This window comes from Botryllus schlosseri, unplaced genomic scaffold (assembly GCF_051294905.1).
Source record: "Botryllus schlosseri isolate E-star unplaced genomic scaffold, Bs_hap1 Bs18a, whole genome shotgun sequence".
Classification (NCBI taxonomy): domain Eukaryota; kingdom Metazoa; phylum Chordata; class Ascidiacea; order Stolidobranchia; family Styelidae; genus Botryllus; species Botryllus schlosseri.
In genome coordinates, this window is record NW_027648627.1 from 300,910 (window position 1) to 324,669 (window position 23,760).

The following is a 23,760-nucleotide window of genomic DNA, read 5'->3' on the forward strand; positions in this document are numbered from 1 at the left end:
GTGTAGAAAGTTTCTACTTTTGACAAATCCATCTCAAATTATTTTGCTTATTTATAGTATTGTACGAAGACCTACCAAAATGTGACCGACTAGTGGATCTGGTATACTGCGTCGGGACTGATATTTTAGTCACCACATCTCTACAGAGGCGGCCAGACTAATCAATCTCTGGCTGGTCTTGTAAGCTCACAATCTGTGCAATTATTACTAATTTCGCAAATTAGCTCACGGGTCACTCATAACCCTCCCGTGAGCCACGAATTGGCCGGTGAGCACAACTATAATAAATAAACAAAGTATCGGTCACGGTAAATACTATTTTTATTCAAATCCAAATTTTTCGACGGTAATTACTCCGTTTCCACTGGTTGGAATTGAACCAAATTTGGTGAGCATCGTTTCTATAGACAGCCTAACACTTTCATGGGGTGAACTGAAAATTTTCAAATTTTTTATTATTTATTTTTATATAATAAATAGAAACGTACTTTTCCTGTAGCAAAGCGGTTACTGGCTGGAATTGAACCAAATTTTGTGTGTAGGCCTAAATTAGGTAACCTAACAATTTTATCAAGTAGCCAGTACGATTTGAGAAAAAAGGAATTTTTGAAGAGCCCTACTGAACATTGCCTTAATTTGTTGCGTTTAATTGCAGCTGGCTAATTGTCTTATTATAGCTACTTGCCGATCAAGCGTACTTTCACCAAAAGAGACGAGTCCCATAAAAAAACAAGATTGAAATTTTGTTACATAATTAAATTGTTCTTATTTTGTGTGATAGGCATTGACTTGTATTAATCGCCGACGCCGTTTTTGCAGGACGGCCGCTTGAAACCTAACGACCAGCTGATTACGGTGAACGGTCAGTCGTTGATAGGGATGACCAATCATGAAGCAATCGATACTTTACGTCCGTCGATGTCCACCGTTGGGAACGTGCGAGGGATGATACAGGTTTGTGGTGCGGATGTGTCGCAGGAAATTGCATGCCGTCGACAAAACCACGGAGTTGATTGAGCAAGTGTTGGTTTCGATTGAGTACTTGAAAAATAGGAAATTGTTTGTTACTGAATATGTCGAATGCATTTGCAATTAGGCCTGCCATATAGATATGTTTTTTCAAACTTATTTCATCTTTCAATATTTCAATACATTCCTGTTTTACTTAGATGGTGATTGCACGCCGGAAAGCGTCCTCGGCCGAGCCTTTGTCGTCTCAATTCTCTTCGGAGGCGAGCAGTGAAATTTCCGACACTATCGGTAATGAGAGAGGCTCCCGCTCATGTAAGCTGTCGATTATGTTTTCATAACGCTTTCGATACGGTGACGTTGCATGCGTCGGTGGGTGACGTTTCTTGGGAGTAACTGTGTTTGGTGTAATACGCATTCCAGTCGTTGATTTTTGAAATGAGGTCACTGATTATATCGTGCTTGAGCTGCACCATTAGGAAGCACATTAAAAATGCGGTACATTTCCGTTTCTGGGATTGACCGGTAACTTTCAATGTATAATTGAAATACCCAATTCAATTTTGCGCACGCACAGTCGTGTCTTTGATTCCAACGGTGCATTAATCCATGTACAATATCAGGAGCCAGCAATCTGTCGGAAAATTGATGATAATATCCAGAATAGGAAAATTATGAATATAATTAGATAAAGACTGTCCACGGGTATTGGATCATTTGATCGGGGGGAGATATCATGCAGCGCAAGCGAGCAGTTGCCATTCACGTCAGTCTTCGTCACCCGCGTCATTTTTGACCGCTCTAAACCAAAGCCACCCTGGAACCGTAGCCCAGAAAGGCCCCAGACGCTCCTCAAACAGTTCCTTACCCACCTGCATCGAAGAGGACAGACACCGTCTTGGTTCTGACTCTGCCGTAACGTATGCAAAAACATACACGCCGAAATTGTCTGCCGGCACCACGAGTACTCCATACAGGAAGAGCACACTTTTCAGGAGACACTCATCGCTACGAACTACCAATAAGGAACGGTTGAATTTTGCCGAAAAGGTTAATAGATACACAGAAACCTCCAAGCCATCGCCACTGCAATATAAGGATATAGTCGGCGTAGGTAATATGGTCGGCACGGCTGCTATAGACAATCATTATAAACCAAAAAGGATAGTACGAAAACCTGCCCAGCAAGGCGGAGGATATTTTGAAATGAACGCAGACTTTACTGCCAAGAGATCGTCGTCACAAAACAGTTTACTGCGTCACACGTGTTTTACGAGCCCCGTGTGGCCGACGCTGCCTATGCGGGTGCCTACGAAAGCTGAGTCCGATCTTTCGCGGGACAAGACGACCAGACGCTTGACAGGTATCCCACCGCTTGAGAGAATGCAGCCCGGCGTTTTGTGGGAAGAGTTTTGCCGTGCTGGTCGAACGTTCGGTAGTTCTCTGCCTGGTTTGCGACTTCATCTCACAGCCATACTCATTATTAATACCGCTCAAAATGGGATTATCTAATATGTACGGACTAACTAATTGCCTCTGTGGTTTAGTTTGTGATTTGTTTTGCTTGATCCGCGTTGGTCATTTCACAGCATGACCCATTAAAATCGAGCTGGTTTCTTGCAGAGTTTTACTCCGTTCCTTCTGAAAATGATACGTCACGTTGTTTTATTATAAGGAATGATGACGCTCCGAGTGAAACCACATCAGAATGACATCTTTACGTTGTGTATCATCCCTAATTCCTATATCGAAAAGGCTTGTCAGTGGCTGTGTGCGTCCGCAACACTGGAGATTATAGGATAAACCTACTTTGTTGTAATTGGACTTAACTTGGCTGTCCGTATTTGACATTTGGATTGTTCGATTACCACAGCTATTGGGTGTTTCGAACGGGTTTCTTTGCGATACGTAGTCTTTCCTCGCAGGCCTTCGAATCGGTTTGATACTTCTCTAACCAGCGTGATGTGTGCTCTGCTCTTTTCGCTCTGCCTTGTGCATCTTGATATCTGCCGTGCGTAGTCGTTTGTTAACATTGTAACGAGGAAGTGATGATGCGGCATGTTTTAACAGCATTTTTGATATTCGACGGCAGTGTTCTGGGTTTTAATTGCGCTGTTTTTACAGCTTTTGACAATGGAATGGAAGATGACCACGGACGCTACAGTGAAAACGTACCTCATCAAATTGACCCTAGCCCATTCGATTCGAAACACCGCGGTATGTTGAAGCTAGAAGGTTTTTCTCATTTCATTTTGACATTAGCTTCTACTAAGGGGGTCAAAACAGTCAACTTTGCTACTCCAATGGAAGTAAAAATATACGGTAACTGGTGTAAATTGGCAAAAACTTCAGTGTCGCAAAAAATCAATGGTAAAAGTACTTCGTTACTGACCGCCTTTTCTTCTCTCCTTTGGCAGACGGGGACCAGTGTTGCCAATTTAGCGATTTTCGCGCTAGATCTAGCGATTTTTCATCCGGTTTAGCGCCAAAAAATATGGATCTAGCGCCTAGCGATAAATCTAGCGATTTTTGAAAAAGTATTTAGCGATTATTTAGCGCTTTTTTACCGAAATAACCAATAAATATCAGTTCTGGCTGACGACTTCATTGGCTATACCGGTCACCAGAGTGCGGACTCCGATGATATATAATTATAGATTACTATCTACCGATAGATAGTAGTAGATACGCAACTCCTGGCGGTTACGCATGGGCAAACAGTGTCTCTTCTTGCTGAGTAATCTAAAAGTAGCATAGTTGGCAGTGCTACATCTGGCGACCTTAACGCTGAAATTTAGTAAAATTGGCCAATGGCCATGATCGAAAGATAGTGTCGCAGTGATTTCGAAAATACAAAATACAATCTCGTCCGGACAATGGAACCATGCACCCCGAAACAGCCCTCAAAGTCTGAAAACCGGCATTATTGCTCCAACAATGGCACCGCCGCAACACAATGAACATAACGATGACCAATTTCGTCCAGCGATTGTTCATATCAATGCCGATTTCCAGACTTTGGGGGCTGTTTTGAGGTCGCTCCAATGTCTGGTCATTCGTTTAAGACCGGATTAATTACAGTTAGCATTAATTACATTTTCCCGGGTTGGTCCTCGGATTATTTTCTTAAGGTCTCTACTTATAGTGGCAAACAAACCCGTTTCAATGTCGTGTTGTGTCGGGTCAAGTCGCATGTCGTTTACACGGGTGTCAAGTCGCATGTCGTGTTCAAGTACGCCAACTCCAACACAGTTTAGAGAAGAAGTCAAGCGCATAACCACGGTACATCGCATCACGTATTCACGGACGCATCGAGTAAGGCACGCTGATATAGTGAGCGGTTATGCCTGTAAACCGGGTCAGTGTTCAGTCTGTTCACGTATACGGCCGGAAAGGTGGAGAGCCATTGATGCATGACGCCCTTGGACACTGAGGTAGCGGCTTCCCTAGTAACCGCGATTGACATCGTTTTGTACTTGTCCATTGCCCAGGTTCAAGTATGCTAGCGTATTTTTCTATTTGCTATGAATGCGGCACTATCTATATTGCGTAACTGTAGCATTCTTTTATCGCCAGGAGATATCTAACGTGTAATTATAGTAAGTTTGATTGCTGGTAAAACATGGCCACAGGAAATTTGGTCGAAGTCGTTTCTATTTATGGCATGATGAAATATTTCGATGATGCAAAAAATGCTTTCTGCAAGGGTGAATTAAAGTATAAGTCAGGATTTGTACTTCAAGTTACAATGCATGGCCATACAGTCCATGGAATTGTCAGGGCGTCAATGAAGGATAGGACTTACAATGTCGAGGTTCTTGTTGACGGCTGTGGGAATATTTTAGATGCAAAATGTTCCTGTCCGAATGGGACGGAGTTTTGCAGTCATATGGTAGCAACAGCCATATACGCAAATCGCAAAGGAGTTTCAAAGACTAATTTACCTAATTCCTGGATTTCAAAGCCCAAATCATCATTTTCTGAAATGAAACCAATTTCCAAGATATTTCCAGATACCAAGCCTTTCCAAGCGATCTCACGGCCAGTTAATTCAACCGACAAAATGTATCTGTTTGAGCGTCTGAAAGTTGCATCCAGTGATTGTCCAATGACATGGATTCTTGGGCCAGAACCGGAACCATCTCATGAAAGTGGTTTCAAACCACCACACATGGAAGAGTTGATTCCAATCTACATGAACGATACCAAAGAGTTTTTGGAAAAATGTAAAGTTAATGCCGGTCAAATAAAATGGTTGGAAACTGTGACTGCAGCACAACGAGAGTGTCCGATTTGGGGCAAGTTCAGGTCACTACGGTTAACGAGCAGTAATTTCGGAAGGGTGATACACAGTTATGACCGGCATTATTTAGATATTGATTCATACCCACCTTCTCTTTTCAAGACGCTGCAAGGAGAGTACAACCTTGCTAAAGATGCCATCCTGCGGGGACAGGTACATGAGAGTACAGCAATACATAAATATTCCGAAGTTACAGAACAACCGGTCAAAAAAATTGGGTTAGTATTATTTCCTTGTGGTTTTCTGGGCAGCAGTCCTGATGGAGTGGTTCTGGCCGATAATGGCTGTGTTGACGTTGTCGTAGAAGTTAAGTGTCCATGGAGTTATAGAAATTTCACAATTGACGAAATGGTCAGGAAAGAACTTTCAGGAAAGAACAGCAAAAAGGGTTTTTATCTAACATCAGAATGTGAGTTAAGCAGATCACACCATTACTGGCATCAGGTGCAGGCACAAATATATGCAACTAATGCACGGATTGCACATTTTGTGGTATGGACCTGCAAAGATTTTCGGATCGTTCGAGTGGAGAAAGACGCCAGCTGGGCAGGATCAAACATTCCCAAGTTGACGGATTTTTACGTCAATGTATTATTAAAGCGACTATTCGTGAACGACTCGGCAGATCGACATAGCAGCTCAATCACGGTGATCGTAACCGGATGACCCAGCTGCACCTTGCCTCAGTAGAGTTGTTTTAATTCATATCATAATAAACTTCTTTTTTAGTTGATTTGTTGTTGAAGTTTTTCTTATTATACCTATGTCTGCAATAAAGTTTAGTAACGCAAACAACATGGGAATATTGAAAAGTAGTTTTTATTACTGAAATTTAAACCAGCAGTGAGAGAACTAAATGGGAATTTAATCAACAACGAAAAATTTGAAATAAAGACATTAAAAACCACAGTACGAGTCAAAGACACCTGCAATAGTGGGGGATTGGAAGTTAACTAATGATGCGCATACTTGGACAATTTTATCGATATAAGGCCTCATCGGTGCACTAATACAGTGCAGTATACTGTAATTTCGCATCCTTTCGATTGCACGTTCGACGTGGATTCTACTTCTAGCGATTCGCCTCGTGAATGCTGCTTCTTCTTTGGTGAACTGCTTTCTAGCAATTAGAAAGGGAGGAACGTTCAAGTACACGTCACGAGGCAAAAGATCGTAGATAAGAAAGCCTTTGTCTGCTAGTATAAGGTCACCAGCCTGTAATGAAATAGGAAGGGTTGGTATAAAGACTGCACATAATGCCGCCAAATGAGATTGAAGTAGCACTTGTCCTTTTCCTTTGCCTGGTGTCTTGTGATTCTCCTCTCAAATTGTGACTGGGAATGGCTGTACGCGTCAGCCGAATTCTCTGATACTGCAATGGTGCGTCACTTTTTGATTTACAAAAGTCCTCATTCGTAAAGTGATGAGAACAGACGAGTGAAGCTTCTGTCGGAGTGAAGCTTTCTCTTCTGATCCTCTCCAACCAAGCTTTCCTCAGTTTAGCATCCGAGGGAAATTTGTGAAAGCTCCTACATCTTCCTACTTCATTTACGGAGCTGGCGCTGCACTTATAGACACAGCAGAAATGCGGCATCTTTATGAACTACCGGTCCCAGACCAATCGAATAATTTTCTTTCTAATTATACCGGTTTATATCTCCTGGAGAGTTGTAATAAAACAGTTGAGGAACATGGATATAGTAAAATCGATCGCAAAGAGAATATACGCTAGCATACTTGAACCTGGATATTGGACAAGCACAAAACGATGTCAATCGCGGTTACTAGGGAAGCCGCTACCTCAGTGTCCAAGGGCGTCATGCATCAATGGCTCTCCACCTTTCCGGCCGTATAGCGATCGTTGCGCAAAGCGATCTGCTTTATCGAAATGCACTGCCGTTTTGTCCCGCTTAGATATGACTATTACGTATTATGAACTAAAAATATGATTAGTGACTTTGGCCCCAGACGAGTAAAATATAGCTGAGAAGAATATATCGATATAATGGTTCAATTTATTACCTCTAGCCCCTTTTGCAGATTTAGCGCTATTTTTTAGCGCTTTTTTCTCAATATTTAGCGCCATCTAGCGATTTTTGACACTAGTTTTAGCGATTTTCTTCCATCCGGAGTTGGCAACACTGACGGGGACCGGCAAAGTTCCGACCCGGACTTTGAAGACCCAAACGGGGACCCGTTTTCGCGCGAGTCGATATTCCGGCAGTCCATATCGGAGAAGCGGAAAGGCGCCGCTTCGCGGGACACGCAAAACATGGACATTGTCAAAGTGCTGAAGAATAAGCAGCTGGCTTCCGAGAAAGGTATGTCATCTGGATTTGTCGCTTTTATCCGTATGTGAGATGGGGTTGTTTTACTTTGTCAATTGTGTATCTCATTGTTTTCATTCAAATTGGACGAGGTATTTATATAGGCTTAGAAAACTTCACTATCACAGCAAAGAAATATTCTCATATTGCCAAATTGCCGAACGAACTTCCTCGATGAGCTTAACCAAATTCTAATTATAGAAATATCTATTAGGTCAGATCGACACAACGTGACAATTCTTTCTATATTTCGAGTTTGGTTCACTGCATTGACTGACGTTTACGTCTGTTGTGAGTTTTGAGTGGAATCAATTTGGCAATATTAAGATATTGTTGGTTGCAAAATGGAAGAATGCGTAGCACCTAGAGCAGTGGTTCTAAACCTTGCACATTCTCTGACCTCATTTCTGCATAAATATCGATGTCTGGGTGTCCTCAACATCAACCTCAATGCAATTTGTCTCAATTAATGTGATAAAAATGCTAAAAAGAAACGGCCGTCTTCGCCGCGGTCAACCCCCGTGAAGTGGGTCAAGCCTAGCCACTCCCGAAACAGCAGCGCGTCCAATTAGACTCCTTCGAAACAAATCAATAAAGTCGACTCCGGTGCGGTTCCGAAACCGGCCAGGCGAAACTTGAATAACAGCAGCAATTTGCCAGGTGTGTGATCCGCTTGTGGGTAGTGTTAGCTAGCGCATGCTCGTCGGTAGGGTTGGGCAAAACGGAGTGCTGGTGTGATTAGATTCCTCGCTCAGTATGAGACTTCGAGTATCGCTTGGGATGTCACCAAGAGTACGGATGATGTGTGACGTTGGAATATGTATCCTTTACGCGACTGCAAAGATGCATGTCATTTTTGATAATGTCATTTCGGATAATTGGTATTGTTTAAACTGCAAATTTTTCATTGCAGTTTGTGACAATGCTCTGCGTTAATCACGAAACACAGATATGTCATTGTTGCTAACGTTCGTAGCTTTGTATGGTAGATGTTGTGGACGCTGTGACGGGACTAATTAGGGTTTCAAGGCTCCCGCGGTAGGAAATAATGTCGAAACTGTACTTCTCATATCACAGGGACACTTGAAGTAGGGTCCGTGAATTAGATTTACGCAATTCCCGAAAGGGCAGTGCTGAAATTACAACTGTAAAATGTAAAACTGCAGTGACAGCCCGTAATTTTGAGTCTAACCACGGCAAACGTGACACTGGTTATACAGTTCGAAATGTCAAGGTCACAATAGAGTCTACGCAACCACACGTAAAAATATTACGGCCATGCTGAAAAACGTTTAAGAACGTCCGTCGTAGGGGCGATTGGTTTCAGTACTCAAAATATAATCTGTCGCTACTCAAATTGTTGCAATTCTCAATTTTGATTCAAGTTTTCTAACCGTGATGCCCAGCTTTATGCATCAGTAGCGTGACTGCATGTTCTATTTTGTAAGCAGCGTTCGGTGCGGGACAGCAGTGGGATAGTACCGGCCCGGGGTACCCGTTCGGACTCGACTTTCCCTTTCCCCAGCCGCCGCCGTGGTACCGCGACGTGGCCGGCTCCCCGGGCCGCGATTCTCTGTCGCTTTTAAAAAAGTCGACCTCGTCCGACTCGCTAATGAACTACGGTTGCTTTCCGGGCGACCGCGCGTTCGCGATGCCTGAACCGACTCGAGATTCGACTGATTTCGGAGACTTTCCGGTCTTCCCGTCGCGGGCAGGTAGAGAATTGGCGCTAGGGCGCCGCTGTGCTGGTGTTGGTGAAGTCTCGCGGTGAAATATTGAAATATCATGAATTTGATTTTTGAACTGGCGTGCTGGGCAGGGCTGTAACCGAGTCACAAGTCAATCTGACTTTTATAGTTTTGATTCGAGTCAAGTCGAGTCATTTTCACTTCACCACCAAGTCAAGTCATCGAGCAAAGGGTTGAGTCGGAGTCATGGTAATATGAGTCGAGACCAAGTCATTGTGTTGACTGCTCAGTTTCCAGTTAAAGTCCTGTTAAACCCACTTTTTATAGCTCTGTTTGGTGATATCGAATGGTTTGCATTTTTAATATACTAATTTTCCTCACTTTTAGCAGTTTCTGGCCGCATGTTCAAGTACCAGTATCAATACACGAAATCCCAATAGGGTGGTTACGTTACTATTGTTCGAAAATACAATGAAATGTCGGTCTTGGCCGTCTGAGACTCGAGTCATATGAGTCCAAGTCGAGTCAACACACAGATTGTCTCGAGTCGAGTCATTTCCGCGTTTTGAGAAAATGACCCTTGAGTCAATCGAATATCATATCGAGTCATTACAACCCTGGTGCTTGGCCACAGCAGCTAAACTCTATGCTTTGACCAAAATCTTTGGACGAGTAATCTTCTGCAAAATCTGACATTACGCGTATCGGCCATCGCAGCAATGTTGCGCATTCCCTGCCTTCTCAATCCCGCCTGTTTTCACATCAAAATAGCTTTGATGTGTGGTATTGCCTTTAGCTATAACATCACATCAAAATACTTTGACGCCAATTCCTGATATTGTGCTCTCCTGCGTCGAGAGGGAGGTGCGGGTCGGGCCGACGCTGGGTATCGCAAAGTCGAGCTCGCTGGAGAGTTTACAGTCGGCGCTGCGGAATCTCAACGAAGAGGGCGGGTTTCCAAAGGCACAGCCACGGGTTTGTTGCGGATTTCTTGACACTTTGAGGAGTAGGGTCAAGTTTAATTTTTTTTTTCGTCAACTTTTTACTGGCTGTTCAATAAAATTGGTTGCTTGGCTAAAAAACGCTGCATAGTAAGTTTGGTCTAATTCCAACCGGTAGAAGTGAATTTGTTGGAGTAAATAATTTAGGGTTTGAAAAAAAATAGAACGTTAGGCCTGTTTATGGTGGCGAATTCTTTGACAATTATAGAACCACCTACCGTAAATACCATCATTGCGAATCCCAAAATATTTAACACTTCTTTTCTACTGGTTGGAATTTAGTCAAATTTACGATGCATCACTGTTTTAGATGACTTAACAATGCCATGGAGTTGCCAGAATCATTGAAAATTTTGTTTCTATTATTTTCAGTTGAGTTAAAAAATCTTGAGTTCAATAGATTCGCTTCTACGGGTTGGAATTCAGCCAAAGTTGATGTGCAGCGTTTTTTTTTAGCCAATCTAACAATTAACCTAACAGAAGAATTATTTTTGAACAACCCTATTGCGGAGTGATTCGTGCTCCGTTCGATGAGTTTTCTCGCATAATTTGAATAGTTACTTCTAATTTGTATCTGCTCAGTGAAAAATTGCTCATTATGTAGCCTTGTAGTAGGCGTAGACCAGAGATGAGCGGATTTAATATTTCCAAATCCTATTCCTGATGTGGGACTCGAAGTTACGTTACATTTAATTCATATCTCACGCCAAGACAAACCTCGCATGAAATTTAGAAATCATTTTTTCGAACCCACCTCACAAATGATTATAATGCCACGAGATGATATGATTTGAATATGGGTAAAATCATCATATCTCATCCCTGATGCTCATGTGATTATGCTCAGGATTTTGTTGCCGTGGTTAACATTGAGAAACTTCTATACTGTTACATTAAATGTACCCATATCAGTTTTAGTGGCGGAGTTCCTTTCAGTGTTCAGACCCAATACGGCTTTCAAAATCTATTCGGAACCGACATATAAAATAACAGGTTTTACGGTTATTTTCACTCAGGCTAGTAAAGCCCTTGAAACCCACGCAGGGTCTTGAAGAAAATTGAAAATACAATTCAGATTCTACCCAGCTCTAACCCACCGGCCATCATCTGGTTTTTCATACACGCATACCTTTAGGATAACGAGTATTTTCTTTGTTGACTTCAGGTGTTACGCGGGCGCGTCCTCAACGAAAAATTTCGTGCCGCATTGGACCAGCCGTACGACGTAGCTTTGAACACCAAACCTATGGCGACACGTAAGGATTGTTTTTGTCACCATTTTTTCTATCATCCTAGAAACTAATAATAATTCTTCACCGTTGCTCTGGCGACTTCATATTCATTGTGTTTGGTACGACTTCTAATTGCGAGCAAATCAACACAATCCGTTGAAAATGTATCCGCACGAAACATGACCTTGGGTGTTTTGTTTACCTTCAACCCGCTTATCTAATTAATGAGTACAGCTGGGTTTGTTTTGTATGCCACCAGTACACAAATGCTGAAGTTTGGGTGTGTCACTTCAGAGCAGACTTGCTTTGAGTATATTTTGAGTAAACTCTTCAAGTACCGCCCACTATCAAAGTCTAATTATTAGATTTTTGTTATTTTGAGACTAGTTAGTCCGGTATGAGATATTACAGAATGCATGTTTTTTTGTTAAATTGGATTCAGAGATTTGTGGTGAATTACGAAGGCTGTGTAGCGATACGTCATTTTCTGATCTTCATATCATTCTGTGGCATGGCTATCAAAACCCATTTTGGTTGCATTAAATCCACTATTGTAACCGAAGTATAGGAAAAATGTGACTGCTGATGTGATTTTTTTAGTTAAAAATAATGATTGTCACCAACCCCGTAAAATTTGAGTACGTACGCCGCTAATTTGTATTTGCATATTTCACGATTTCCAAGCGCTATTTCACGATGCACTTTGTCATTTTGTGTTCCGCATGTTCATATAACACTTCCGTGTGCTAATAACGAGTTTGTATTTTTCATTTCTGCCTGTGATTTGTTCATCGGATAATGCTCTGCCTACCTGTGTGTGGTTCACATCACCGGAAACGTTCATAGTTTGGCATATCCACTGACCCATCTTCATGTTTTTAATGGTAGGTACATCGCTTGTGTTTGTGTGTCATCGTAGTCACGCGTTATTTTTTGGCATGTTCACACTTTCAGTTGTTACGACGAACGGTCTTTTTATGGATAGTTGTAGCACTATTTCTATTGTTCCTGTAATGTTTTTTGTGGAAATTGTTATGGGGGATATCTTAATACACTTTTGAAGTTGATCTAGGCGGGAACGCATTTCGTAAATAAGGACTGTCAATTGAAAATTAATGTTGTATCGTAATATGTCGCTTCCATGATCAACTTCAGGTATTATTTTGCCAATATCAAACATTTACAAAAGTTTTTGTCGGTTCCAATAACAGAAGAAGGCAACGGTTCCACCATAAGTCCTCTCGCCAAGACTGACGCCGACTCGAGCTCGCGTATGCAAGACAAAAAGCGGGTCCCTAAGGGCCACAAGCTTTTCGGTATTTTCAAGTGAGTCGTTACGTTTTAGCCCCCATGCTTACAGATTTCATATCATGGCAAATGTCGCTTTTAGAAACGTGCATAATCTGTTGGCAGTATACAGAAAAGAGCAAGTAGTGGACAGCCGACGCAAAAGAAAGACAAGTTTGAGATCGCTATTGTTCACCCAGATTTAGAGCAGTCGACAGTCGTTTCCTACATATTCACAGTTGCAATTTTTGCTATGTTATTACTATATTGAATATTCCATGAGGAAAAGTTGAGACACTGCAGGCTGTTATCTTCATTATGCTCTGTATTCATACCGTTCCTATAGTTTTTTTGCTTCAACCGTGCTTACGACATGGCAGATCAGGTTCAACAGTTAAAGTCATATGTGTACTATTTTGATGCGTAGATATGGGAATTATGACAGTGTTTTGAAATCGTGAGCAGGCATTGCTATTTCTGTGACACAGACCGCTGCTGTCATAGATAGGCTACTTTCGAAAATCAGAGACTCAAGTTTGTTATTTCAGCATCATGCAGTTTGATATTAGAAGGTGGAAATGTTCAGTGCATTCTTTCTTCAATCGCAAAGTTCCAAAATTATTAAATTTTGTTCTTGCTCGAAGTGAAGTTGTGTTCAGTCAGGTATCATAGGAAGTATACTTATATACATATGGTATAGCTGCAGGCTGTATTGGAATTAGAGAAGGCATGAATAGATTGGTATGTATATCAGTATGGAGCCTACTGATTTAAAATGATTGCTGGTTATGTGTAATAATGATCGAGGCTAGTACTAAGATAGATGTGACTTCCATAATAATAGAATTCTTCAATTAATTTGTTAATTAGTCGAGTGCATACCTTTCTGTATAAATAATTTGACTAGAAAAAGCAACTAGAATTACAGTCAATGCCTTGCACTCAAATTGAAATAGCCTATCCAAAACATGTTTTATTAAAACTAGTTATAATTCTATTTCGGTTAATAGTTGAGATTACGGTTTTCGGTTATGCCTTGTTTTCTAACGCCACTCGCCTAGATTTTCGCGTTACTTTGATAGGTGGGGTTTGTGCCGTTTTCAATTTGTTTTTCTCGTTAATAATCGAAGGGTTGGGAAGAACAAACGAAGCGCGTCGTCCGACCGTAATCCGTCTTCGTCTCCACGGCTTGCCGAGAACGAAGCTCACAAGAAATATTTGGAAGCAACGAGGGAAGGAGACTTCAGAAAGTACCAGGAAGAAAACGAAAGGCATGTTACCGTGCCGACTTTGTTTGTCCAGAGGTGTTCAGTAACAAAGTATCCTTACATAAACCGCAGACTAAACTGGTTCCTGTTTGGCTTGAATAATTTTTGGCTTGAATAATTTTTGGAATATAAGTGCCCTCCAGGGCAGGGATAGTAAGAAATCACTGTTAGTTGAAGTAAAGCCGTAAATTTCTACTCATTTACAAGTAAAAGTGGCGAATATCTCGACATGTCAAAACTGTTGCCGCCAAATTTCACTCTGCAGTGATAAGATTGAAATTTGTTTCCAAATTTGTTCAAAAAGTCTAATTTTTCAACCTGTGAATCTAACTGGTTCGTTGATCTCATAAAATTTCGTGAGACGCTTCTATAGAACCAGCGCTTCACACCGACGTATGGTAACCTAATCTAGTGGTGTTTGGGTCGTGTTCAGGATACAAGCCAAAGCCAAAGAAATGCGAGAGAAACAAGAGCAACAAAGGAAATTAGAAGACTCGGCGCGATCGAGGTTCGAGGAAGTAAATGGTCAATACATCCGCTACCGCGGTGTTATAAATGCATACAGCTATGATGATCACTTGTAGTCTTGGTCAGCATGCTCTAGTACAGTGGTTCTCAACCGCCGGTCCGCGACGACATTCCGCCCGGTCCGCCAGGCATATTAGAATTTTATACTTTAATTTCAAGATGCAATGTTGAAGGCTTGTTCATTGATAAAATAAATAAAACATCAAATTTTAAACTGATTTATAACTTCGGGCTGGAAACATGTTCGATTTGACTTAAAGTTCAAGACGTGTCATTTGACGACAAGCAAGTGACAAGTAGAACAGATACGAGCCTACTCATCGCTAAACAACACAGTTTGATCACTGGTTTTCGAGTCATTCATTTTGTGCAGGACCGTAACGGGGGCACCCCAAACCGCCCAATTGGAGAGGGGCCGAGCTTGAAAAGGGCTCAAAATAATTTCGCAAACGAACATAAATCATAAATCATAGCATATTTAAAACTTTTTCTAACATTTTTCAATTTCTTTTCCCGCTTTGCACGATTTAGTATCCCTAAATGTCTTGCTTAGCTTATTAGGTGCCCTTCTCTGAGAAATACGGAATGATTTATAGGTATTTCGGCATCAGCCATTATCACGCCACGACGTACCAACGCATAATGAAGCTTAGGTTAAGATGGGACTCCGAAAAAATGGGCCAAAAATTCGGCCGCGAGAAAACCGCTTCACTCGTGAATGATCGAAAATTTTCGCTATTGGCGCGATTAAGCTACGTAAACTCTCTGCTTACGCTGAGTAGAATGGATGTGCTCACAAGTACAGGTGAAAACATCCACCCAGCTGTAGCAGAGGTGGCTGGAATAAAACCACATGGCGCTCAACAATAGAGACCGAGCTAGCGCAACGCGGGCTATCGCTCGAAGACGCCCACGACCGCCCACGCTGGAGGCGCTTGATAAGGGCCCAAAACTGATATCTTGATGTTCCTTTGTTTCCTGTTTTCTTTTGCCCTTTTATTTAATTGAAAGCCGATATATATATACCCAGCTGTAGGGTATGGGAGTGAAGCCCCCGAAAGTTTGACTTATCGCCCTGTGGGCGCCCCAAGACCAGCGTTTTTGGGTTGGGCTGACGAAGTGCTTTTTCAGCCCGGATTTGCAGATGGCCGGTATAGCTGTTGTAATGTGTTTTCTTGCTACACGCATTGTATTCGAATAGGTAGTTGCCAGAGTAGCCTGTTTCTGGTGACCGTGGGCAATGAGCAATGTAGCACGAAAAGGTGCTTGGTACGACTCTGATACAATTCTTCTCTCGATATACCTATTGTCAAAGAGAAGAATATTATTGGAATTGGCGTGGTCGGTTAAGCCCACGGCGTTCGGCGCGAAAGACTGTAACGGTCTCTCGGCGGTAGTACGTTCAACTGGACAAGGCAATTTTACCTCGACTCGGCAGACTACCATAAGATCACATGGATGCCATCATGAATAATAATTAAATACGATCAAAACCATCTAAATTTCACTCTCTAGCACCATATAATTGCAAAAAACGGTTGCATACTCTACATTTCGGCTTCATTTCAATTTTGAAAGTTCACCGGTCCGCCAGACATTTTTTGAAATTTTACCGGTCCGCGAGGTGAAAAAGGTTGAGAACCACTGCTCTAGTATCTTCACGCTACTTCATCCTTGTCTGCCGTTTCTTGACTCACTTCGAAACACTGTATGCAAAATCGTCAAAATTGTAACGATTCATTCATTCTCTCTTTTCAGGAAATTCCAATTTGATTTGATTAACAAATGTTACAATCATATTTATATTGTAGCCATCGAATACGTCTTGAAATTGTAGTGTTGTGACGAAGTTAGCTGTGCAGTGGCACAGCAGAAACATTTGTGTATCACTTGAGCAATTCCCCTACTAAGTTATGTGGTTGCATTCATGATTGCCAGGGTAATTGGATTGGAATGGAGTGCAGTATATGTGTTCCTTTCAGTTAGGGAGAAGATGTCAAAAGTAGAAGTTATGTAAATCTATACTTGATTACAAGTAGCTATAGATATTCCCAAGGCATGTCGAAGCTACTTTAAATGGAAGTAGTAAATGAGAGGTCTGAAAAACTACTCAAGTACGTACCGGTATTTTCGAAAAGTACAATTGGCTGAGGTATCGCGTAATTTAAGAAGTTAATAGATGGCTGCTACTACAAATAGGTGCAATCTTTGAATATATATTCAGTTATTCTGATAAAGTGACTACTGTAGTCCTGCACGGTTTTTAAAACAACCAGAGTCGTAATACTAATGCAAATGTTCAAGTAAAAGGCAAAGTAGTCAAAAGACGAACCGCTTGTAAGTACGCAAAACCTGTTTGAGTACTCCAAAAAGTAGACCTACTCCATGGGAATATCCTAGAACTCATGGCACCCTATATTTCAAGACTTTCATGTCAGTTCTAAGTTGTGGTCTACCAATAATTACTCCCTCCTTGCCCATGGAGAAACGGGAGGGTTGAAAACACTAAAGTTAATGAATGTATCCTCATATCATTCTTACGTTGAATCTGCATGTCATTTTTTACCTCATTTGTTGTGGTCGGAATGGATTGTGTATCATGTAAATTTACTATTGGACTTAGACCCGAATACTCACAGCAAGACTTATAATCGCCATCGAGTGTTTTTCTAACCCGACCGAGCCTCGACTGTAACTTCACACTTACAACACACGCCCGTACCATTCACGTTACCGATACCGACATGCATTCTGTCTGTTGCCTGTAGAATCCCAGCTCTGTGCACGGTTTGAACTTCTTCAACTCGAATGCAACTCGAATGCAACAAGTGCATGTGTGAATCTTTGTCTGTTGCCTCATATTACGTTAACTAACCACACCGCGCGTTCGTTTTGTAATTCTCGTTCTTCCAACTCAGAAAACCGGGCGCTGAGTCCAACGCCGGAGCGTTGCAGAACGATTCAGACGTAGTTATAGTGGAAAACGAGGAATCCGACTATTCTGATTGGAAATCCTCGTACATGCAGACGTCGCCGGGCAACGGAACGGATTTCGACAATTTAGAGTTTTATAACAAGCAAAAGCCGCCGTCCGGACGCGAGAGTACATCACCGAAACAAACCTCGGATTACGTGTCCAGACATGCGAACAATGCGACTAGAAAGGGCAGGTCTGACAGGCAAAAATCAGCGAGGGTTTTAAATCATAGCGTTTCTACGCCGGCTCCGTCAAACAGAAGCAAAACACCTCAACCGTACTTTAGCAGGAGAGAAGACAGCCCACGGACACGTAGACGGTCGGATTATACTGCAAACGGCACTACTGATTTTTCGACTATCAAGAGAACATTTCAGCACGAACAGAGTCCACAGCCACCGCCCGTCGTAATGCGTAGGCCGAATCGTAGTAACAACCCAGCCCCGAGTGCGTACAGACACAGCATGCACGTAGACAACCCGTGAGTCGTAGTTACGAACGCGGCCAAACATCACGAAATCAGAGGCCTTCCGTTATCAAGAACCCCAAACCATGACCACAGCGATAGCGACCAGGCCATCTCTCCCAGCGCCAGTACAGTGGAAATGAACCACAACGCGGTGAAGAAGATTTACGACAGGACTCGTTACGGCGACAATATTGTAATATCGCAACCTTATAATTTGTAATTGCCAACTGTCTGCGGGTGTGCGCCTCCTGTCACGACGCTGTTCTGTTCTAGATTATTTATTTTTCTATTGCTAATATTCGACGTTGCGTGAGGAGCGATTTTGTGAATCTCGACGAAGCTGTTTTTTTGTATTGACCGGTAGAATATTCCTGCGATACCTTTTGGGTACTTGTCGTTTTGCTTTCTCGGTACGCGTTTCCAACTATAGTGTGCTTATTCTTTATTTGTTCCATTGTTCTATAAAAAGAGTAAAACTTATTTGCGGGACAAAAGTCATCACTGAATAATTGATTTTTAATGCTTACTGTGCCTGTGAAGGTTAGCTCATTTTGAGGAGTGATGTTGAATTTTAGAAGGCGAGGTTTAATATTATTAGTGTTGTCTCCATCCCCAGCAATTCTACCCCAGACAGATAGCGCGAATTTTGCTGCTCAATTGTGCTCAATTGATAGGAAGTAAATTGCAGGCAGTGACATTCGCATGACATACGTAAGTAACATCCATAACATCAGGCATGTCCTTGGTTGATTAGCAGTGGTCCTACGTTAGGATTGTAACCAAGCCACAAGGTACTGAGTCACAAGTAGAGCCCGACCGATATTGGATTTCTGAGCCGATACCGATAAGACCGATATCCAGTACCTTCGCCGATAACCCCGATATATTCAGCCGATATTGAAAAGATATGGAATCTAGCTCAAGGCCCATATTTAACACCTCAGAGCATTTATTTCAACAACGTTACAGTCATTGATATGCTTGAACATGAAATAATTGATCTAGGGGCTATAAAAATATATCAAAAGCACCAATCCAGCAGTTGCAGATTGCAGTTCACGAAGCACAATTTCTCGGCTCTTTCTCCAAGGAGTGAACTTCTGTGGTCTTCCATAAATGATGTATATAGTACTAAACACAGTGAGCAGTCTTTCACTTGGTACCATAGTTAGTGGCACACCAAGAATTGGAAATCTTTCTCCATTTCGGTTCCACCGCTCCCTTGCAGGGGATCTTTCCTTCAATGGTTTCACCAAATATTGATGTTAATATTGATATTCTTCTGGCAGTGCACCTGGAGCCTTCAGCACATCATTAACAAATAGCTGAAGAGAATGTGCAAAACAACTCAAATTGTCCACGTCTGCAACTGCTCCACCCATCCCCCTGGGCCTTCTTGACCACGACCAGCATTTCAACAATCAATTGATCAATATTTTACGCTCTTTTGTCAGAATTGGCCAATGTCATCATGGAATCAAAAATGTTCGTATCAATCATTGGCTTTACTCCACGTTTTCTTGATTTTCTTGCCCTTGATGCTCGCATATTTCCTACCATGGTGGCCCCGCAGGGCTCAGTCAGACGACTTCATACACTACTGGTATCATTAGCTCTGTTGGTAGCGAACCAATAGCACAAGCACAATCTTCAGAGAAATGTTTCGATGCGACGCTTTTCTCTATCATCACGAGGTCAGTCCAGCATGATTGAAGTTCTCATTTCTCTTACTGATTGAAATCTTCTGCAGACAACTACCGTATCCATCCAGCTGCTCTCTGTTTTTGATGATCGATTACTGAAGGGGGATTCCCACGAAGTCAGTGGGGCATAACGGTGGTTAGTTATCTATAATATTTTTCAGACAGGCACGCCTACTGCCTGTATGCAGTATGCACTATATGCAGCTTGGCCATTTATTTTTATAATTTATCGTCCTCACGTCTTCTATCGACTTCTCTGACTCCCTGCCACCATGCTGTGACGTCACGAAAATGGCCGATATTTTTTTACCTTCAATGGCCGATACCGATATTTCTCTCCAAGCGTGATATCGACTCGATATTATCGGCGAGCCGATAATCGGCCGGGCTCTAGTCACAAGTCTATCTCACCTTTTATAGTTTTGACTGTAGTCACTTTCATTTCACCTCCGAGTCAAAGTCCAAACCAACTAATGAGGGTCGAGTCCGAGTCATAGCGTTTTGACTCGATTCCGAGTTATTATGGTCAGTGTTCAGTTCTCAGTTCAATCCCGTTAAACCCACTTTTTCAACTTTGGTTAGTGATATAGAATGGCTCGCATTCGTAATATAGTAATTTTCCTCAGTCTTGACAGTTTCTAGCCCTACTTCCAAGTATCAGTCATGGCAGACGAAATACCAATAATATGGTAACTTTACTATACTCCGAAGTTACAATGAGATGTCTGTATTTGCCGTTCTGGTCTATAGAGTCGTATCACTTGGTTTGAGTCACGCACAATGACTTGAGTACAAGTCGAGTCAATATAAAAATTGACTCAAGTCGAGTCACTTTACTACGCATTTGAAAAAATGACTCAAATCAAGTTAAGTCACCTGTCCTATGGGACTATATAATCTGATACCCCGGATATAGTAAGATTATGTGCCAACTATGAGAAAACAATGATAAAGAACCTTGGGCTACTTTTCAAACTTGGTTACGTAGTACCAAATTAATTCTTGCAATATACCTTAGATTACCTTACCATAACCCACGAAATCACCATCGAATTATCAAGTCCAGTGTGCCTTGTGACGCTGGTCATGGTTGAAGGACCGTTAGTTTGATTACATATTTTCCACAACGGAATTAATTTTATTCTCTTATTCATATTGTCCTGGTCCTGGAATCCCGATACCCCAAAAGAACACCTAACCTCTGCACATGCTGAGTCATGCCAGTTTTGAAATTCAAATTGAGAGCAATTTCATAACGCTCTAGACCAGAGTATCACAAATGAGGGGTCGCAAGGAATATACTAATTTCACACTATATACCACAAATCATGCTATCGAAAGTTAACTCCTGAGACTCTCCATACACGCTGAACTGAACAGGATAATAATGTACAAAGAGATCAGATGTTGGCGATGGTCTTTGTTTCATTTAAAATGGTTATTGTCGTTTGAATATATAAAGATAACTGGTGGCCTGCATTTTGTGTTGAATTTTCAATTCATTAGTCCAGAATGCCACACTTAGCATCCTTGTAAATTGGCTTGCGAAAATATTGGTAGTGCGGTAGTGAACGTAATATGATTTAAATGGAGCAATTGTGGTATAGTAAAGAGGGAGCTAGCGTAGTGGTGACATCCAGCCCTAGATACGCAGGCAGCTCGGGTTCAATTCTGCGTTGATGTTTTATTCGTTGGGCCCAGGTCTGTGGAATTTCCATGCCTCATTTTTGTTTCTTGTGTGTATCATGCGCTACAGTCAGGCAGCAGTCCAGTACTTGTCCCTGTAAATAAAAATTATTTTTATGATTGTGAAATGAATATTCATCACGGGCTAATGTCTAGCTATGGTGGCAATCAGATCTTTCTAGGCTGAAAGTCATAGTCCAGATTTAGTGACTGCATTTGTCAAGTGGAGAAACAACTTAACTGGACTCCGGCGTATCTTGCCTATCATCATTCACCACCAAACTTTGAAATTACTTCAGTCACTTTGCAATTCCTATGTTTGAGACCGAAAAGTGAATCAGCAGTAATCCCACTTACCATTCATTAAGACGTCAAAAGAGCTTTTATTTTTCGTTCCACGATCACTTCGCATCCAACCATCTAATCTTCGATGGAACCGAATTATCACGACTCGCACAATTGCACATACAGCAACCAGGAACTGTTAGGTTAGAGGTGAAATATTTCCACACAGCTGACTACGACGATCACTAAGGAGAAATCCATTTTTCCCAGCAGAATTTCATATTTCGAGGAGTTTCCTTCAAGATTCCTAGAAGTTTATATTGAATCGTGTTGTTGAAGATTCCCAATTACAAATCTAAGCTGTACTGTAATATCACTAGTTGTATCTCTAGAAAGAAACAAGTAAGAACAAAAATTGCACCTGTACCTGTAGGCCTACTTCTAAGTATAGGAAGGGCAACACACAGAGATAACGCCACTTATTTGCAGGTGTAAAATGAAAGTTCACCGGCATTGCATCTCGAATCGAAGGCAAATGACAGATATTACTAGGCAAGCATTGGACTATAACAACCACAGTGTAGTAAAAACTAATTGTTACCACAGGACTGAACAATCATGAGAGACTCAACAGTGGATGCAGAGACTCTCCTCCGCTTTTTTCCTAAGGTATCCCCACAATCTTGTCCGCTATGAGAGCAACTTGACGCCGGTATGCTGAGAATACCTTTGGCCAATCGGCTTAAAGTTGGTAATCTATGGCATATCGCCGAGTCGGACCAAAATTTAAGTGCACAGAATGCTCCAGCGGCATCCTGGTATTGATTTCCATGATAGTCCACAAAATTTTCTTGCAAGTAGCGAGTAATTTCATTATCCTGAAATTCCAGAAACTCGTCGTCGATGTCAGTACTTGAACTTGAAACTGAAGATTCTGACTTAGGAGACAGTTTTTTGAGATAGAGCCCGGCATGTTCCACAACTTTTTGCTTTTGTTCAGGAACTGCCCGCATGGATTTAAATTTTGGGTTCAAGAAGAGGGCTAGGTAATGCAGATCAGATATTTTGAATTCCGATACCAAGCACAATTTTCCTCTTTTCTTCAAAAACACAGTCAATCCCTTTTCATATTCATCATCAAATGCCATTCTTCTCAGCAACTTTTCTTTATGTAAAACAACTCTGTGCAGAGTTGGTTTAGATTCGCCTTCTAGATCAACACTGCTATCATTGAAGTCTTAGAGGAAAGAGATGAGCAGTGAGACCACATTTTCATCAATACCGTCCATTAGTTGCTCTTGGTTTCTTTCACTGAGAGTAGGTCCAATCTGATCCTTGACTTCCATATAAGAAATGAGCATTTGAAGAGTTGATCCCCACCTAGTCGCATTACTTTGAACCAATGAGGCGCCAAGCTTATCATTGAGGTCACAACATTTGATGTAAGTCGCCAAGTCTTCGACTCCATTTATTGTGGTGCGAATAGATTTGACATAGGTCATGTCTTCATCGTCTTCTGACATGGGTGCAACGGTGGCACTCAGGTTCTCTACCTGCAGTAAATGTTTCACCACAGTAGCTATCATATGGCATGCGCATGGTACATGCTTATACGGAGCTAATACATGGTTAATATTACTGTATTGATCGCTGACGTACACAAAATTCCCAGCCGCTTTTTCGCCAGTGAAGTCAAGTTGTTCACTGATATTTTCGATAGCCAGCCTGATAGTAAGACCGGCTTCTTCATCATTCGTGAATTGCCGAACAGTAGCAACATTACTTTTGATATTCAAGTTTTCTCCTACATAATGAACCTTCAAACAAATAAAGTTCCGTTCCTTTCGATCCGTCCACATGTCAGTGGTTACGCCAATTAGTCCATGGGACTCGATAGCAACTTTTAGCTCATCCAATAGCTGGCGCTTACAACAGGCTGCTTCCTCATCCAGCCTACGTTTCACGGTAACTCTGGATGGTAAAACTTCCGTTGCACTCAGTTTGCCATGCTTCGCCCCAATTTCGATGCACGTATTG

The 23,760-nt window shown here is 41.8% G+C and overlaps 3 protein-coding genes and 1 pseudogene across 4 annotated transcripts in view; 3 read left to right on the forward strand and 1 right to left on the reverse strand.

Annotated features, from left to right (window-relative positions):
• LOC145459839 (uncharacterized) overlaps window positions 1–23,760 on the forward strand; it is a 311,519-nt gene that overhangs the window by 83,271 nt on the left and 204,488 nt on the right. The window lies entirely within an intron of this gene.
• On the forward strand, window positions 730–2,583 carry LOC145459827 (uncharacterized). Its single transcript, XM_080338354.1, has 3 exons — window positions 730–954; window positions 1,170–1,284; window positions 1,712–2,583. The coding sequence occupies exons 1-3, from the start codon at window positions 880–882 to the stop codon at window positions 2,479–2,481; spliced, it is 960 nt and encodes a 319-aa protein (XP_080194480.1). The 5' UTR covers window positions 730–879; the 3' UTR covers window positions 2,482–2,583.
• Window positions 10,007–13,096, forward strand: LOC145459847 (uncharacterized). The gene is made up of 5 exons (XM_080338367.1): window positions 10,007–10,040; window positions 10,084–10,262; window positions 11,454–11,544; window positions 12,732–12,846; window positions 12,911–13,096. Exons 1-5 carry the CDS (start codon window positions 10,007–10,009, stop codon window positions 13,011–13,013), a joined length of 522 nt encoding a protein of 173 aa, XP_080194493.1. The 3' UTR covers window positions 13,014–13,096.
• Window positions 22,111–23,528, reverse strand: LOC145459842 (uncharacterized; annotated as a pseudogene).

Excerpts from the sequence above, each read along its gene's own strand:
- LOC145459827 (XM_080338354.1), top strand. The coding sequence starts at position 880 with ATGACCAATCATGAAGCAATCGATACTTTACGTCCGTCGATGTCCACC. Across the intron at positions 955-1,169 it reads ACGTGCGAGGGATGATACAG|ATGGTGATTGCACGCCGGAA; the intron begins GTTTGTGGTGCG and ends TGTTTTACTTAG. Across the intron at positions 1,285-1,711 it reads TGAGAGAGGCTCCCGCTCAT|CGCAAGCGAGCAGTTGCCAT; the intron begins GTAAGCTGTCGA and ends GATATCATGCAG.
- LOC145459847 (XM_080338367.1), top strand. The coding sequence starts at position 10,007 with ATGTTGCGCATTCCCTGCCTTCTCAATCCCGCCT. Across the intron at positions 10,263-11,453 it reads TTCCAAAGGCACAGCCACGG|GTGTTACGCGGGCGCGTCCT; the intron begins GTTTGTTGCGGA and ends TGTTGACTTCAG. Across the intron at positions 11,545-12,731 it reads CACCAAACCTATGGCGACAC|AAGAAGGCAACGGTTCCACC; the intron begins GTAAGGATTGTT and ends TTCCAATAACAG.